General features: G+C 34.4%; 1 protein-coding gene across 2 annotated transcripts in view; it reads left to right on the top strand.

Annotated features, from left to right (window-relative positions):
• LRRC7 (leucine rich repeat containing 7) overlaps positions 1 to 19277 on the top strand; it is a 495371-nt gene that overhangs the window by 228999 nt on the left and 247095 nt on the right. For both annotated transcript variants that reach the window (XM_059689215.1, XM_059689216.1), the window contains 2 exons: positions 2130 to 2219; positions 6228 to 6284. In XM_059689215.1, coding sequence (XP_059545198.1) covers positions 2130 to 2219; positions 6228 to 6284 — 147 coding nt within the window. The remainder of the gene's footprint in view (positions 1 to 2129; positions 2220 to 6227; positions 6285 to 19277) is intronic.

The following is a 19277-nucleotide window of genomic DNA, read 5'->3' as shown; positions in this document are numbered from 1 at the left end:
AAACAATTTAACTCCAAAGTACATACTGGAACAAGATATTTGCAGCAAAAATAATCAATATATGACTAGGATCCTAAGAATGTATAAAAAAATCCTACAAATTAATATAAAAATTTTAATTGTGTTTAGTCTATATTCCCCAAAAGCAGGTGTTTAGAATATAATTCAAGCAGTATATTTAGGAGTTGGTCTCAGGAAATACTTATAGAGGGTGTGTTGTCAAGCTATTTACTAGTGTGGACCATTGGACCTTGATCTCTCGGGGGAGCTCTGGCAAACTGTGCAGGACACCTGTGAGGGAGCTGAGCTGGTTATGCTCCTGCCAGTCATTAGTTGAGGACTGTCCCTTAGGGACATTAACCTCATGTAACCAGGGGTATAACTTAAATAATCTCTTGTACAAAAGGGTATATGTTCAATAATATTCACAGATGGAATGGTTATAATAGAAAACAAACAAGACACCAGAAACAACTGTAATGTTCTTTAACAGAAGAATAATACATGCATCATAATATACTCATACAACAGGATGCGATGCAATGGTGATCGGTCATCTACATCAAAATGGATGAATTTCACTAAGTATGCCAATTTTTCTGCTTCTCCTCCTACCCCCGGGACATTTATATCTCAGTTTCACTGTGTCAAAATATTCATAGTATAAGTGGATTTATATAATGTCCAAAAACATACAAAGTCATTACTTTTTTAAGTATTTAAAGAGGTATAGTAAAACTTTTTAAAACTTTTAACAAAATAGAACAGTAAACATCATTCAGGAATTTGTGGGGCAAATAGAAAAATGTAGTCAGGGAGGGGCACCCAGAGGATTTTAAAGGTACTTGTTATTTGTTAAATTATATCATGGGTACACATATTAATTTATGTACAGAAAACATTTTATAACAAAAGATTGGATAGAGGAAGAAAAACCATGGAGTGAAACTGAGATACAATGTCCCAGGGGTAGGAGGAGAAGCAGGAAAAGAGGTCTACTAGAAGCCAAGAAGGGGAGAATAATTAATGATGGCAACTGTTGCTAGGCAGTGTGGGATGCAAAGCGAAATGAAGTTAGTGGAATTGGGACTTAAGTCAGAAGGCTTTGGTGACTGCAGTTTCAGTAACGGAGTTGGGGCATGTGTCAGAAAACAGTGCCTCAAGAGGTAGTAAAAGGCCTGTGGATAGGTAGTTCTTTAAATAATCCTGCCAGTAAATGCAAGTAGGGAGATAGGTCATTATTTGAGGGGGAGGACAATTTGAACACTATTTAGGAGTATATTTTTAAAAGAGCATAATCTCTTCTAGACCATGGATTAAAGGCATTAAGATCTCTAAATAGAAATTTAATTATAGGAAAAAAGTCAACATCCTTTTAGGAAAAAGTATCCTGGAAAATCTATGGGTTAAATGTTTTTGGTGCGAAAGATGTAAATATTTTAAATAATTATTTTATCTAACTGGAAAATTTTCCCCAAAGGATATTTTCTCAACTCTTTTGATGACTCCTAAAGCCTTTAGGATTCTGTTTATTATTGTTTCCATGTTCTTGCTAATTTTCAGTGAATAAGAATTAGGCCAACTTGAGTTATAAGAGACATGCATGATGAGCCTACTTTTAAAAAAATTATCAATTAAGGGGAAAAAGACTCCTTCCTTTTCATATTGGGCAGCTTTATTCATCATTATAACAAAATGTAGGCAAATTTTAATGATTACGTGAAAGAGTAAGTAGATAGCCTTGCCTGACTATATCTGTGAGTGTTCCATTGATAAAGAACATTACATTTAAAATTTAAAAATCATGGCATACACTTGAAAATTCCACTTAATAAAGTCTTGCTGGTGTGCATAAGGTTAGGGCAACACTGAGTGATGCTGTTGGCTTTCGCAGTGACATATTCTCAGCATAGTAGAGTGGCAAGGAGGTGGGTGACTGCCATTTACTTTAATAGCAGGAAAAATTTTCAAGCTGTAACAACATGCTCAATAAATTCTTCCATTACTGTAATACCAAAGGAGAGTTGAAAAATGTATTACACTTCTAGTTTTTTCCTTAGAGATATATATTCTTGTTCTGTTTCTATGGCAACATTGATGCAGTAACTAAACCTTTAACTTCTCTCTAGACTCCCTGATGGCTTCACACAGCTTCTAAACCTGACCCAGCTCTATCTGAATGACGCCTTTCTTGAATTTCTTCCAGCCAATTTTGGAAGGTAAGAATAAAAAAATTTAAATGATTTCATTTTATTTCACTTCAGGTAAGTACTTTACTTGAGCCAGTTGGTGAAGCTTTAAAAGTGACCATTGTGATAAACCTCATCATTATTCAGTAAATGAGACAATATTAACCTATGAAGCATTTTGCAAAAAATAAAGTAAAATTAGGTCATTAATAATCAAATAGCCCAGCCAATGTTGCTCAGTGGTTGGATGTCAACCCATGAACCAAGAGGTCCCTGGTTCAATTTCTAGTCAGGGCACATGCAGGGTTGTGGGCTCCATCCCTGGTGGGGGGCATACAGGAGGTAGCTGATCGATGATGTCTCTCTCATTGATGTTTCTATCCCTCTATCCTTCTCCCTTTCTCTTTCTATAAAAAAAAAGAAAATATTTTTTAAAATAATATATATGTATTTCCCTTTTTAAAAAAATAATCAAATAAATTGCATGTGCTAAATATTAAAAAATTTAAAAGATATGGAAAAATACACATGACTCTTTATGGCTCTTGAGTTGGAAAATACCTTTATAGAATAGAAACAAAGGAAAACATAAATGGATACATAGATGTGAGTACATAAACACTTTTAAAATCAAATAACATCAGAAGATATTTAACAATTAAGGAAAAACAATAAACTGGGAAAATATTTCCACCATTTATGGGAAGCAAATTATATCCTTAACTATAAAGAATTCTTACATATGAGTTTGAAGGCAAAAATTTCATTAGAAAAAAATGGATAAATGACACATATAAGCAATCCATAATAAAGTACAAATTTCCAATGAATGCATGAAAAATGGTTAGTCTCACAAATAGTAAAAATAATACAAATTAAAATGACAATAAAGTTCCATTGTGTTCTAGCATGTTACAGAGGAAGCTATCCTCATTCTGCTTATGGAATTGCAGGATGATATGAGCTGTGTACAAGGCAGTGTGACTTAAAAGGTTTGAAAATATTTACAACTACTGTTTCTGCCATTCACTTCTAGAAATGTATCATATCATCAAATATCACCCTAGGATTTATGGACAAGAATATTTATCATTATTTGCAATATGAATAAAGTGGAAGCACACATCCATCTAGGTCTAGGAGACTGGTTAAATATATTAAGTTGCATCTACATGACAGCCTGTGGAGATTTATAATGTATATGATAATATGTTTATAGATCATATGATACTTTATATTTAGGAAAATATTATAACAAAATATATAAACTACGTTCACAATATGAATATAAATAGGCATGAAATAAGAGACTGGTTCCTTAGAAGTAAAATTAAGGAAATTTTTATTTTCATCTCTATATTTGTAATATTTTCCAGGTATTCTGCAATACATCTTTTTTCTCCAATTTCCTTTGAAATAAATTATACACAGCACTATACAAGTTTAAGGTGTACAGCATGATCATTTGACTTACATATCTTGTGAAATGATAACCACAATAAGTTTAGTTAACAATCATCACCTCATATATTTACAAAAAATGTTTTTTTCCATGAGTTTTTTGTGTGTGTGTGTGTGGGTGGGAGGTTTTTTGAAGGGGCAGGGAGAGGAGATAGCTCATATAAATATGATCATACCATATTTCTCTGTCCAGCTTACTTACCTCAGGCTCCATCCATTTTGTCACAAACGGCAGTTTGTCCTTTTTATGGCTGAATAGTATTTCATTATATTTATTTACATTTAATTTATCTATTAGCTATTGACGGAGACTTAGGTTGTTTTCATGTCTTGGCTATTGCAAATATGAAAAATATATCTTAAAAGTTAAGACAATTCAAGTTTATTAACTGCACTTTTCTAAGTGGTCATCATTGAAAGTGCTCAAATAATAGACTGAGTATAACTTGATGCCTGTCTGTTGGCAGAAGCTAGTGCAGATGTTTAGAACTCTGGAATAATGATGTGCCTTAGCATGTAGTAGCCCCATTTGCATATGGATTGTATAACATTTCCCAAATTCCCTGCAGATCAGATCACAGCACCTACAAACACCCTGTTCTTGGACAGTTTTTAAAATTTACAGACCTTCAAAAGAGTATTTACCTGACTTCTGAATGAGCTAGTACTTCACCATTCATTCATCTAAATTAACATTGTCCTTCTGGTAGTGAGCACAACTGCAACTCTGCTTTTGATTTATCAAATGAGAAAATGTCTAATTGTCACCTGAAGAAACTCTTTTGTCTTAAATTTTTTTGGTTCTCTTTTTTTAGCAGTCCTAATATGAGGGAAGAGATTTGGCAAATAGAAAACATAACACCAAAATTTAAACCACTTGGAATTAGATTTTAATTTTGTGTAAATCACATGCCAAAATATGATCTATTTTATTATTGTTATCTAAGCAGTTTTTGAACCTTCAGTTGGATAGTTTGTCAAAAGGATGCTTAAAATCCCTTTCAAAACCTGAGATTCGTGTTCCTAAGAGCCAAAATAAGTCACAAAATATCATCACACTAGTACAAATATTGAAAAGATTTGAGACATATAAATGTTTAAGGAATCTTTTCTACTAGCAATATATCCATGTGCTGGAGAATTTAATGACTTTATTTCATATAGAGATTAAGAGTTATATGATTAAAATTCAATTAGAAATTTGATAGGAGTCAACACAGAAAAGAAATGGGAAGAGACCTTGATGAATATACAAAAACACAGTAAATATGAACAATTGTAGGTGAAATCATTCAAATAATGAATTATTCCCCAAACACTAAAAATTCATAAAATTCATTTAATGTCGCTCTACAGAATCCTCAACTGAGTACATTTTAAAACTCAGTTATAGACATTAGTGACAAAAGTGCCCCAGCCTGCATACCTGAACACGTACTTAGGTATGAAATGCATTCCTAATCACGTATTACACAGCAACAGAAACTGTGAGCATCTTTTACCTCCTCCAGGATTTCCCCAACCCCGGTACTGTCACAGGACAGATGATGCTATAGATTTTTCATGTATATCCACTTCCAAAATGCTAAGATGCTCATCTTAGAGTCAATGAAATATGATATATTAATTAGATTGCTTTTTCCACTATCCAATTATTGATAATAGTAATATCTAACACATATTAAAACTTGCAATGTGCCAGGCATTATGCTTTACCTATGTGACATTATTTAAGATTCAAAACTCTATATGTTATGGTACTGTTATCACAAACTCATTACAGAGGAGGAAGCTTAAGTTAGACAGGGTTAATTTGCCCAGAGCCACAGAGGTAGAATATGAGAGTCTGGATTTCATCCAGATCTTTCTGAACATAAAATTCAAGCTCTTGCCCTAACCGGTTTGGCTCAGTGGATAGAGCGTTGGCCTGCGGACTGAAGGGTCCCAGGTTCGATTCCGGTCAAGGGCATGTACCTTGGTTGCAGGCATATCCCCAATAGGGAGTGTGCAGGAGGCAGCTGATTGATGTTTCTCTCTCATTGATGTTTCTAACTCTCTATCCTTCTCCCTTCCTCTCTGTAAAAAATCAATAAAATATATATTAAAAACGAACAAACAAAGAAAAACTCAAGCTCTTAACCACTATGCTATTTTATTTGCTTTACAAGTTAATGTATAATCTTTTGAGGGAAAGTGTTGCCATGTTCCAGTGAACATAGCACTTGGAATTTAGTAGATAGTCAATAGTCTGTTGAACATATAAAATTAAACAGTGAATATATTTTTATAAAACATGAAATGTAGAAGTGATATCTTTGAAAGATATTTATTTCCTGGAAATTTTGATTTTACAAATTACTTGTCAAATTTGCTTTTTGACAAATGATATTCATTATTGTCTAATGTTGATATGACCCTATTCATAATCAATTTGTTTAATTCTTTAAAATCTGTAATGAAGGTATATAATGTTGAACATAGTTGTTTTGATAATATACATAGTGATTATTGATTGTACCATAGTAACATTATTTTCTAGAAAAAAATAAGAAGCAATTTTTAAATTTATTTCTATAGACTTGTCAAATTACGGATCTTGGAGTTAAGAGAAAATCACCTGAAAACTCTACCAAAGTAAGTGACTGTGTATTTTCTAAATTTTGAATTGTGAATTTTTTCACTAGTATTAAAAAAGTGACTATTTTTATTTTGGCTATGCTTTGCCATTTTGATTGAGTGAATTTTTCTATATTTTTTCCTGGAGACTGAAAAGTATTATATACTGTAAGAGTTATGCATTAAGTAAGAATGAATCCTGCCTTTTAAAATCATATAGTTACAAGGTGGGGAGAGTCCATTTATGGTTCATATTATAGTTAAACTAACACATCAGGAATGTTAGTCTGTCAATTTCATTGAAACTTATGAAATTGTTATTTTTAAGCACAGAAACAATCAAGAGTTTCAAAAAGGTTCAACCCAATATGATGTTGAGTGTTTCAAGTTAATTTATGGATTGTGATAGTTTTCAGTTTTTAAATCAAGACTATGCAAAAATATTACATAAAATGTAGTAATCTGAACAATAAAGATTTAATAAAATAAAATACAAAATATTACATAAAAAAAGATTACTTTTTTCCTAGAGATCCTAAAATGGTTTGGAGAAAATTTATATTTATACAGTCTTTCAAACTGTGTCTTTTTACTAGTTTATTTAAATTTTGGTTTATATAAAAACACAATATATTTTATGTAAAACAAATAATTAAAATGTTATGCAATGTTTACTTTAATAAAATGCTTTGCTTTACCCTGCCTTGACCTATTCATGTCTAATAATAAAATTTTGTGTTGTACCGAAAAAAATGTTTTTGAAAAACAAAAATTATTCAAAATATAGTTTTTACTCAAATAAATTAATATGATATGTATATGTTACAACTAACTTATTGAAAGTACCATGGCTATTATTACCTTCCGGTAGTATTGCAGAAAAAGACTGAGTACAGTGTTTCATTCTTCAAAAATCAGCAAGACTTAGAGACCTTTTCTCTGCTAACAATTCTATTTTTTACTTTCTAAAATCTTCCCCCTAAGCAAACAGTACTGAATTCCATTGATTTTTTTAACCAATATTTCAATAAAATACCTTTAAGTACATTTTATGTATGCTATAATGTATAAAAAAATTTGTCAATTCAAGACTTTCAATAATGATATTGATTTCACTTAAATATATACATAGAGATAAAACATCTATTCATTCCTCCATAAATGGAAGCAGACAAGGAGAGAACATGAAAAGGAGGAAGTCCCTATATCTAGATACCCTGAACTTTTGAGTAGCCTTTCTCTAAGCTAAAGCATTAGGCATAAGTCTAATGAGAGGCATCTCTTCCAGGTTGGAGACATAAACAGAGAGGGGAGAATGGTAGAGAGTGTTACTGGTTCAGCATCAATCTCCTGTAAATGCAGTTGGTGCCACCATTTCCATGCCAAGGGTTTTACATGTTACATTTAAAGTAGAATGGAAACATGGCTAAGCAAAAACTGACCCACGGGAAATAGCATTGTCACCTTCATCTAATATATATGTTTAGATCAAGTCTCCTTGAACATACTGAGTGTGTGGAGGAGAATCCTTTCCTCTGGTCTCAAATAATGGTTTTGATGTGAAATATAAAACAAATCTAATATAAGATGTCAGGTTTTTAAGTATATTTTTAACATATAAATTTTAAATATAAATTAAAGCCTGACCTTAGATTGCATTTATGGACTTTATAAGAGATAGCTGTGAAAACAGTTCAGAGTCATGAGTAACAATGCTCATAATTGGTGCATAGGTATTGTGTAGGCTTTGAGACTATGGTCCAGTATCAAACAATTAAAATAAGTAGATTAATATGCATTCAACTATGTTTGGCCTAAAAATCATTGTAAAGATGTATAGAAGTAACACCAGGTCTCTTTGGTAGACAGATATGCATGTATGACTTGTATAGATGTTACAGTTTTTACATTTAAAAACATGTTCAAGTCATTTTCAATCTTGTGTGTTCATTTTTTACCTTATAGACAAAAATATAAAGAATCAAAATATGCATAAAATAGGAGAACTGTATCTTAGTTTTTAGTGTCTATAAAATGAGAATTGAAGACAGAAGTTCTGTCTTAAATAAAAATAAACTGTTTTCACTATGTATTATACACCAATCTAGACCTGTAACTGAGATATGTGAGAGCTTTCTACTCTTCTTACTTCGTACCTCCAATGAAAATAAAGGAAGAAATTTAGTATTAGGAAAAACAATTTAGTTTTATAATAATTCCTCCAAGAAGAGATAGTGCATAATTTTCTCAAGGAAACAAATAAGATGCCAAGTCTTCAGTGGGTTCTTAGTGATTCCTCTTCTTTTTATCTTCTGTCTTAAAAATCTATATGTCTGACAATCTGTGCCAAAGGTAAAAATGTGTAAGAATTATGATATGCCATCCATTCAAATGCATATCCCTTACATAAACTGGTAGAGACATTCTGATATGTGCAGATTCTAGAACAGTTCTTTCAGTTATTACCTAGAAGTCAGTATCATAAATTTTTACACTGTTTTGTGATCATTCCTTTAGATATCAATGAGTGAGGAAATTAAATTTCTCAGATACACATTTCCTAAAAAATAATTGAAACAGTCAGTCTTGATTATGAGTAATAATTGAGGATGTTGAACAACTGAAGAAACTAGATAACCAAAAAGAAAAATCTTTAGGTTTCAAGATACAACTTTTCCTCATAGCAGAATTATTCTCCAAATTATGGTTTTTGAAGGCAAGCCAGAAATAAGGTAGTTCTCATTTTGACAATTTTTCATTAGCGATTTCTCTATCTGGAATTCTCTTACCACAAGTCATTGCATGGCTAGATCTTCCTTATTCTTTACACTTTCCTCAGATGTGGCCCTCAGAGCTTTCCCTGGTCACATCAAATAATATTGTCCCCTCTTAGCATTCACACTGTCTCACTCTTACATTTGACTTTCTTCATAGCATTTAAGGTTCTCTGAATTATTTCAAAACTCTATTTACTTGGAGATGATATTCTCAGGAGAACCGAAGTTCCGTTAAGAAGAGGGTTTTATTTTTCTTTATGTCACTGCTGAATCTCAGAGCCTAAAGCAGTGCCTGGCACACAGTGAGCACTCAATACATGAACAAGAATACTGACATAGTGCTTCAAATAAAGAAATACCTGTCATGTGACCTGGAAAATGTATAAGTTGGTTTTTCCCCATAGAAAATAATATAGGATAATAAATATTATAATTAGATGGGTCTTTGGTGAGCATCAGACAGAAGAGGATAAAGATAAATGATTGAGGGGATGAGGGCTTCTCAAAAGCTGATAGCTGAGCCTTAAATTTTAAACTTATACTCACACACACACACACACACACACACACACACACACACACATACATATTCTCTCTCTCAGTTTGTTTCAAGTTAAAGATATAGCTAAGGAATGACAAGAGAGGAGACTAATTTCAAATTAATAAAACTAATACTTATAACAACTAAAAATATCTAAAAATAGTATATCTTATTTCTTTTCTCTTGTCATTAAAATGTGATACATTTAATCAAGAAACAGAATATATGTCAAGATAACAAGGAAAGGATAAGATCATTTTTTTAAATGAAAATTAGGAACCATTTCTATGGAAGTAACATATCAGCATATAAATTGTTAGTTATAATTGCAGGTTTTACCCTTAAGTAAAAGTATTTTAATATTCATGAGAAGAGTTTTTCTAATACCTTAGTTAAAATTTGGGCTGTCCATCATGGCTAAGATTAACCGGGGCTAAAATATGATTTGATGTAACTATGTCTATAATAATTTTCAAAATATGAAGTAATGTGAAGAAAAGTAAACACAGATTAAGCTAATATTTGTCCTTCTGTATTTGTCCTTCTGAGTGTAAAAGGCTTGAGAAGTGTGATTCCTCAACCTGCTGTCCTAATACACTGACTGAGAGGAATATTTCAGACACATTCCAGCAGAATTACTGGGACAATATCAGGCGATAGAGTAAACCCTGATGAACAAATCCAAAGGGGAAAACTAGATGGATTTGGCGGATAAGGAACTCTTAAAAATTGTTGGAAGAAGGAATTTAGAGTGTCGGTTGTAAATATGAAGTAGTAACAACTTTCTTGGGGGATTCATGAATCCTTCCACGAAGCTAAAAAGAGTAGTGGAATCTAGAAAAGCATTATTTCTAAAATTCCAGCTATATCTATTTCCGATATTTTTGTGGCCCACTGTGAGTTTTCACAAAAAATAGATTATTTGGCATTTTATGTAAAGTAAGCCACATCAGAATACATAGTATACTATGAAAGAGCACCAAAACTAGGAAGGACGCTGTCAGTTTTAAAGTACCAAAATTTATCAAGTGTATAATTTTAATTATATAAATGTTGGTTCAAAAGAGAATGTTTTATTGAGCAAAATTTCATTTGGTTCATTTCACTATCATCTATGAAATTTTTTGAACTCTCCATAGAAAACATTATTAAGGAATAATTTAAAGAAAACATTTCCCAAGTACACGCATGAATAATACTCTAAAACTACTAAGCTATATGTGCTTGAAAACTAGTAAATAGTGTATCCATTATACATGATTTTATTCCTTAGGCACCATTGTTTTTATTTAGTGATTTCCCCCCTGGCAACAAAGGTTCAGAAACTCTACAGTATTTCTCTTCTCTGAATGCCTATGGACCCACACACATATTCACAGGTGTCAAAACGTTACACCTTATCTAGCCGTACTCTAAGAGAAAAGATCCCCTTGAATTATAAATATAAATCAAAACCAGAGCTACAGTAAAACACTACCAATGAAAGACATTAGATCATGAAAGTCAAGAAAGTCATAATAGTTAAGAACTATTTCAGATTGAAGAAGACTAGAGACATACTAACTAAAAATAGTTATCTGAATTGTTTATTTTTCTAAAAAAATTATTGAGACAACTTGCATGGGATCTGAGGACTGAATGATAGTCATGTATCAGTACTGATTTCCTAATTTGGATGGCTGCATTTTGATTTGGTAGGAGGATGTTATAGTTTCTAGCAAATACACACTACTATTTGGGGATGATGTGCTACCAGGTTTGTATTGTACTCGCAAGTATTCATAAAAGTTATGTATGGTGCTTTGAAACTTTTTATGATTCTTTAAACATAATAACTTTTAAAAAGAGATTTTCAAACATCAATTCTTTAAAATTTAAAAAAAAGCACTGTCTCATGGAAAAAATTATCAGCTTCATTTCTGAAATACTTGTAGATATAGAGAGCAAGGGAAGAGTTTGCATTCATGTACTAAAATGCTTAACTGTTTGTAAAAATGAGCATTTGTACTTATGTGATAAAAGTTTTACATATGTGAGTAATATGTATACTGTGGATGTATTTTTTTCCTAACTAAATGGCAATGAATATTCTATATCTATAATTTATCAGTCAGATTTCTATTCATTTGCAAATAATATATTTTAGTTTTCATATAAGCTCATTTACTCTTTTTAAATAAGACTACTCTATAGGCAGACTTACAAAATTAGAATGTACTTGTCAGGTGTGTTTTGTGTTTTTTTTGAAACCTCTCTTCCTTTGTTATCGATTTTACTGCCAATTATCATTGTCAGCATAATGAAGAAAATTGTATAAAATAATATGTATTCTGAGTTGGACAGGTGTGACTAAGTCATTTTCTATTCTCATTTCAGTGATTCTATTAACAGATTTATTTCATTTGGCATTACTGTACTAGTTACTTCAATAAAATACATCGATAGGTTCTATGGTTCTATTGTTACAAAAAATTATATTGTCAAGCACAGCTTACAGAACAGATTTTTTATGTTTTAATTCTGTTTTTGTGACTATAAAACATAATTGGATATAATGTGTTTTTATAATCATACTAAAGGCCCAGTTCTCAAACTTCGTGCACTCGGCAGGGCAGGGGGTGAGAGGGGTCCCTTAGCCCAGATTGCGAGAGGGTGCAGGCCAGGCTGAGGGACCCCACTGGTGCATGATCAGGGCTGGGAAGGGACACAGGAGGTTGGCCAGCCAGGGAGGGACCGCCGGAAGGCTCTAGGGCATGTCCAGCCCATCTCACTCAGTCCTGATTGGCCAGACCCCAGCAGAAGCTAATCTACCCGTTGGAGTGTCTGCCTCCTGGTGATCAGTGCACGTCATAGCGACTGGTCAACCGGCCAACTGTCTGCCCCATAGCAAGCAGTTGAGCGGCTTTAGCATATCATTAGCATATTATGCTTTGATTGGTTGAATGACCAACCAGATAACTGGACACTTAGTATATTAGGCTTTTATTGTATAGGATTACCTTATGCTTTTACCAATATATATCAATTTTTAAGGCATGGTGTTTTGCTAAACCAAACACCATCCCATCCTGGGTTATCTTTATGGAGAGTGACAATATGACAAGCTAGCTAACCAAGGTAATAATATTAGTGACCTCTAGTTATAGAGAATTGTACTTAGAACTAAGTATTTTCTTTATTTCTTCTCACCTTGTCTTAAACTTTAAATTCAGATTAAATAAGTCCTAATTATAACATACTATATTTAAAAACATTCTTTAAATTATAATGCATTATAACAATACTAGAGGCCTGTTGCATGAAGAGATTCGTGCAATAGGCCTTCCTTTCCCCTGGCTGCTGGCACCGGTTTGCCTCCAGCACCCAGGGCCCAGGCCTTCGCTCTGGCTGAGTTCCGGCCGGAGCCGGGCCCCGGAAACATCAAGCTTTGCTGCCTTGCCGGCCCCAGGGCCATGTGGCCTCGCTGCTCCGCCAGCCCTGGGGCCATGTGGCCTCGCTGCTCCGCCAACCCCAGAAATGTCAGGCCTCGCTGCTCCGCCGGCCCGGGGCCGTGAGGCCTCGCTGCTCCGCCGGCTTCAGGGCCATCAGGCTTCGCTGCTCTGCCAGCCCCGGAGCCGTGAGGTCTCGCTGCTCCGCCAACCCCAGAAATGTCAGGCCTCGCTGCTCCGCCAGCCCTGGGGCCGTGAGGCCTCGCTGCTCCACCGGCTTCAGGGCCATCAGGCTTCGCTGCTCTGCCAGCCCCGGAGCCGTGAGGTCTCGCTGCTCCGCCAACCCCAGAAATGTCAGGCCTCGTTGCTCCGCCGGCCCCGGGGCCATGAGGCCTCGCTGCTCTGCCAGCTCGAAAACGTCAGGCCTCGCAGCTCCGCTGGCCCCGGGGCCATTAGGCTTCACTCCACCGCTTGGAGCCTACGTATGCAAATTAACCGCCATCTTTGTTGGTGGTTAATTTGCATATCGTGCTGATTACCCAATGGGAGGCGTAGGGAAGATATGGTCAATTACCATGTTTGTCTATTATTAGATAGGTTAGTTATTAGAGGTCCTTCTAAAATATCAAACATATACCCTCCAAAAATTCACTAAAGGAAAGGCTAGAGCTCTCTGTCTTGTGAACTAATTGTATTTTTTAGCCTACTTTCAACATAAAATTAGGATTAAAATATTACAATTAGTTAAGGTTGAGTCAGATCCAGTGAGGACCTAGGAGGAGGGCACAAAAGCAAAAAAAACACCCAAAAAACAAAAACAAAAAACAACCATGAGATAAAATTGCTCTTTTCAGAGTACTCCAATCAATACCCACTCTGATCCCTGATGATTAAATTTACCAAAAGACAAGAACTGCTTGATATACAATAGTGAGGTTCAAAGTGCTGTGGCTTCAGTTTATTAGATCTCGAGGCTTCGTGTATAGAGGAGCAATTAGCCTGTGCTTCGTTGTTTCACCTGGGAAGAGCCGTAATGTACTTGAATGGGTATCTACTCTGCAGTCAAACCAACCTGGATTTGTATTTGGACCTTTGCTGCTCGTTTATGAATTTTTTAACTTCTTTGAACTTCAGTGCCATTATTTTTAAAGAATACTTGTTGGTCGTTACCTCCTTTAAATGGTAAATTATAGTTTGAGTCGTAGTTGATGAAAATGAGTTTTGTGGTCATTAGAACCAGGAAAATACTTAAACAAAGGTAGCATGTTGTGGCACTTGGAAAACATGAGTGTGTGCAAGAAAAGATTGGCCTGAGTAATATATTTTTTCATTTTATCTCATAATTATATCTTTATTAGAAGGGGAATGGAGAGTGTTTTTAGTGTTTTCTATATAATAAATACGTAAAATAATGTGATGCTGTTTTGCTTTTCTTATTTTTAAGCAGTACTGTAATGAGAGCTAGAAATGATTCTCATCCTCAGTAGTGTATGTAAAATTTTAAATATCTAGTTGTCAATTCTTGAAGATTGTTATTTTTTCTTTTTAAAATTGGTAGTTTCTTTGGGTAAATTGGACTAAAGATACTAAAAGGCATGATAAAAAATAAACAAAACTTTCAGCAAGCACCAGGAGGGACATAGCCACCATCTGTGACTCCATGTACTTTTATAAACTCATTCACTGCCGCTTTGCAAATTTAAATAATTTAATGTGTATGATTGTTCTCCCCTTATGGATAAAAGTAGTTCCTTTACTAAAGATATATTCTAAACATCATACTAGCGTTGTTCTTGGTCTCAACATCTTGGGCTAGAAAAATAAAATAAAATTAAAAAAAACAGAAAGGAGCTCCTTAATAGATCTACTCTTATGGTCTCAGATATTACCTCTGGTGGTGAATTTGCAGATTTACCCTAATTCAAATTCTGTATTCCATACTCAGATCTCAAGTGGAATATTCACCACATATCAAAAGTGAAATAATTTTTATCTTTCTCCTCTACCACCACTCCATTGCAAACCAAACAAAATCAAAACAGAAATCCCAAGCTTCTTAGTATACACTGCCTAGTCACAGTACCATCCACCTAATCACAGAAATTAGAACTCCTACTCTTCTCTTCCTCTCCTACTACCCTCAAATCCACCTGCCATCAACATATGCCGTATCTAAGTACTCCTCCCTTCCTTCCATCATTGTCCTACGTGAGTGCCTTAATATTACTTGCCTCAGCCTCCAGTAACTCCTCCTTCCTCTTACCTCTCCCACTGGAATCCACCTCTTTATTGTTGTCAGAGCTTAAATTGCCACATGTCCGTGTAAAAGCTCACAATGACTGCTCACAGGGGGCAGAAGACACGTGTTGATGCCCTTTATAGTTTGGAGTTGGCATTTCTACTGTCATTACCTCCCAACATTCCCCATCCCACAGGGTCTCTCTGCTGCATCCAAAACACAATACACCTTTGTATCCCCCAGCATCTTTCTTGGAACCTTCCTCTTTTCTGTCTGAAAAACTGCAAATCATCCCTTAATTTTTACATCACTTTTGCTTTGAAATTGGTAATAGATTCTGCATTCCGAGTGGTAACTTTGAAAATTTGTTAGAGTTTTTCAAGGTAACATTTTCATTAAAAATTTATCTATTTATAGTTTGACTCAGAAATTGAAAATGCTTAATTTTGTGAGTTTTTTATCGTCTTTATTTTGTTATTTGAAGTTCCAACTCTTTAGTCTTAGGTAAGTGAGACTGAATAATCTGCTTTTTCATTATAGTTACAGATTTTGTAATAGCACCACCTTAGCAATAGTGGCACCTCGAGGTACTGGTGAATTGATTTTCACTAGAGCCCTTCTATAGTATAGATGGTCAACGACTTTTGATGGTTCAGCTTTACAATGATGCAAAAGCCATACATACCCATTCAATAGAAACAGTACTTTTTTGAATTTTGATCTTTTCCTGGGCTAGTGATATGCAGTTCGATACTCTCTTATGATGTTGGGCAGCGACAGCAAGATGATTTTGCCTAACTGTAAGCTAATATAAGTGTTCTGAGCTAGACTAAGCTAAGTTAGGTATACTAAGTGCATTTTTAATTTATGATATTTTCAATTGACAATGAGTTTATCAGGCTATAACCCCATTGTAAGTCAAGAGCATCTGTATTTTGGCAAGTGCAAGGAAAAACTGAACTTCAGGAGATGTGTTTTATTTTAGCACTTTCAAATATTTCTCTGACATTCATGTTTTAATTTTTACTTTTAAAAAGGACTCTTGATAAGTAAACAATAAATAAATTACTTTATTATTGATACTTGGCTCAGCGATGCACACTAAAACAAATGAAATGTATCTAACTCTCCAAATGTATCTTACTGCTTTCTTGTGTCTCCACGTTCCTCTCTACTCAAGTCAGGGTTAATTCCGGTCATTCAATATGCAAAATACATTCTAAAAAGGCTCGATTTCCTCTCAAACAGACGCAAGGGGAATGTTTCTCAGTTGCTTTCATTTTCGACACTTTCTGTGACATTTAACATCAGTACTCGAACAATATTGAAAATTCACATAAGATATTAACTTTATGACATTAATTTCCTCTAATATACATTTTATATTTCCTTTTAGTAACATGAGATTTCAGTTTGTCCTTTCTTGGCTTTTAAAAATTGTTATTTCTTTCCTGCCATACTCCAAATTTTATTATGTTTAGTTTTACCTCATTTACACTCCAAATGATCCCAAATCTTTATGTAACTATATTGTACTGCTATTCATTTTTTCTTTATAGTTAACCTTTTAAAAATACATTAAAAGGACATCTGTTAAAATTTAGTAGATAATAACAATCTTTTCTAGTTATAAAGTAAATGCCCTATAATTTTCTAAATAAGAAATAACATTAATTCGATTAAAATGCTATGCCTCTTATCAAATATTAGCTGTTTAGATTTATGTTTGTTCTAAAAAGATAGATTGAAAATATTATGCTATACACATTTGTTAAAAGTAAGAATAGTACATTTCTCTATGAAATATTCAGTGATGCCCTGGTTGGTGTTGCTCAGGTTTAGAGCATCAGCCTGCATGTGGAAGGGTTGCAGGTTCGATTCCTGGTCAAGGGCTTGTACCTGGGTTGCAGGTTCATCCTTGGCCCTGGTTGAGGTACATGTGGGAGGCAACCAATTGATGTGTCTCTCTCACATCAACGTTTCTCTCTCTCTCTCTCTCTCTCTCTCTCTCTCTCCTGCCTTCCCTCCTTTCTGCTCTCTCTAAAAATCAATAGAAAAAAATATCCTCAAGTGAGGATTAACAAAAAATAAAAAATAAATATTCGGTGACAATTTGAATAAATTAATTACTTTTACTTACAGTAAATGATATTAATGCCCTCACCAGTTTGGCTCAGTGGATAGAGTGACAACCTGCGGACCAAAGGGTCCTGGGTTAGATTCCAGCCAAGGGCACATACATTGGTTGCAGGCTTCTCCCCGGCCCGGGCCCTCATCAGGGCTTGTGCAGGAGGCAACCGGTCGATGTGTTTTTCTCACATCGATGTTTCTCTCTATCTTTCCCTCTCTTCCACTCTCCCTAAAAACCAATGGGAAAATATCCTCAGGTGAGGAGTAACAACAACAAAAAGTTATTAAGGCTATTAGCTGTAGTAAAGTATTTCTAAATTAAATAGATTTCTAATAGCAAAAACTTTACTTAGATTAAATGTCTCATGCAATTTCTAAAAGCAAAAGGAAAAGCATTTCTTATACTCAATAGAATCTGAAAGGGAATCTCTTTAATTATTATATCCAACTAAATGGACACACATTTTAAAATACACTTATATACTTTAGTTTATTAAAGGAAGATTTTATACTTATAGGTTTTATTTAAGGGAGAATATAAAATTAAAATTATTTGGCTTTTAATTTTATGTGAAAACATCTAAATCACTAAATATGGCACGCGAGACCTGACCTTTACCTTCCCTCTAACCACTCCCCTGCTTACTTCCCTACATATGACTTTCAGGTTCATGCCTGTGTACACTTACTGATAAGTTCTTATTTTACATGACTTCATATCTCATAAGGCTTTCTCATAAACCAGTTTAAAAATGGCACCTTGTAAAAGGTATACCTAATGTATACCGAATGTGACAGACACTACTCCAGGTGCAAGAAGATATGACAAAGAACAATAGATTCTCTCTCTTTCAATGACTTTCAAGCCTGTCAGAAGGAGACAAACCATTAACACAAACAAATATGTGAATAAGACAGGTAATTGCTATAAAGAAAACAGGATGATGTTATAGGAAATTTTTAGGTTTGGGGGTTTACTTTGTTTAGTTGGTTGGTTGTTAGTTTGGTTTTTTTTCATTTTTTTGTTTTTTGAGTTAGGCTGGTCAGGGAAGACCTTTGTAAAGGTGGCATTTGCATCTAGTCAAGCAAGACAGGAACAGAAAACTGAGCATTGGCATTAGCGAGATAGAGTTCATTGATAGGAGCTTGGTAAAGCTATTTCAGTGATGCATTAGGTGCAGCCTCATTGGGGTGGTTGAAGAGAGAGGAAGGATTCACAAAAAAAGATAACAAGCTAAAAAATAGAAATAGGTAGATAACTTCAGACAATTAAGATATAATGATGACAAAGGAGACAGAGCAATATTCTAAAACCCCAGTTTCCACAGTCACCCCCAAATTCCCTGAGCACTAATGTGGGGGGGGCAGGATTATTCTACCACAGTAGCATAACTTCATATCAATAAACACGGAAATTAAAATGGAGTTGAAATACGACATTTAAAAAAAAAGAAAATAAGTGCAGACAACACCTTCACAAAGTTTAGTTGCAGAATGGAACCAAGGAAAGGCAGCAGTTAACTGGTATATGGTGCCATGGAAAGGGTTTTTTAAGATGTATGGTGTTGCCAGGCTGCCATGGCTCAGTGGTTGAACCTATGAAGGTCACGGTTTGATTCCAGGTCAGGGCACATGCCTGGATTGCAGGCTCGATCCCCAGTGTGGGGCATGCAAGAGGCAGCCAATCAGTTATTCTCTCTCATCATAGATGTTCTATTTCTCCCTCTCCCATCTTCACTGAAATCAATTTTTCTTAAAAAAGGATGTAGGATGTTAAAGCATATTTGCAAGCTGATTGGGAATGATCCAGTAGAAATTGAAGAATTAATGATGCAGGAGAGGAGGTAAATAATTACAAGACCAAATTTTTTAGAAGGAGAGGGAATGGGATGCAGA

The sequence above is a fragment of the Myotis daubentonii genome, chromosome 3 (genome assembly GCF_963259705.1).
Source record: "Myotis daubentonii chromosome 3, mMyoDau2.1, whole genome shotgun sequence".
Lineage (NCBI taxonomy): Eukaryota > Metazoa > Chordata > Mammalia > Chiroptera > Vespertilionidae > Myotis > Myotis daubentonii.
This window is presented reverse-complemented; position numbering and strand designations above follow the sequence as displayed.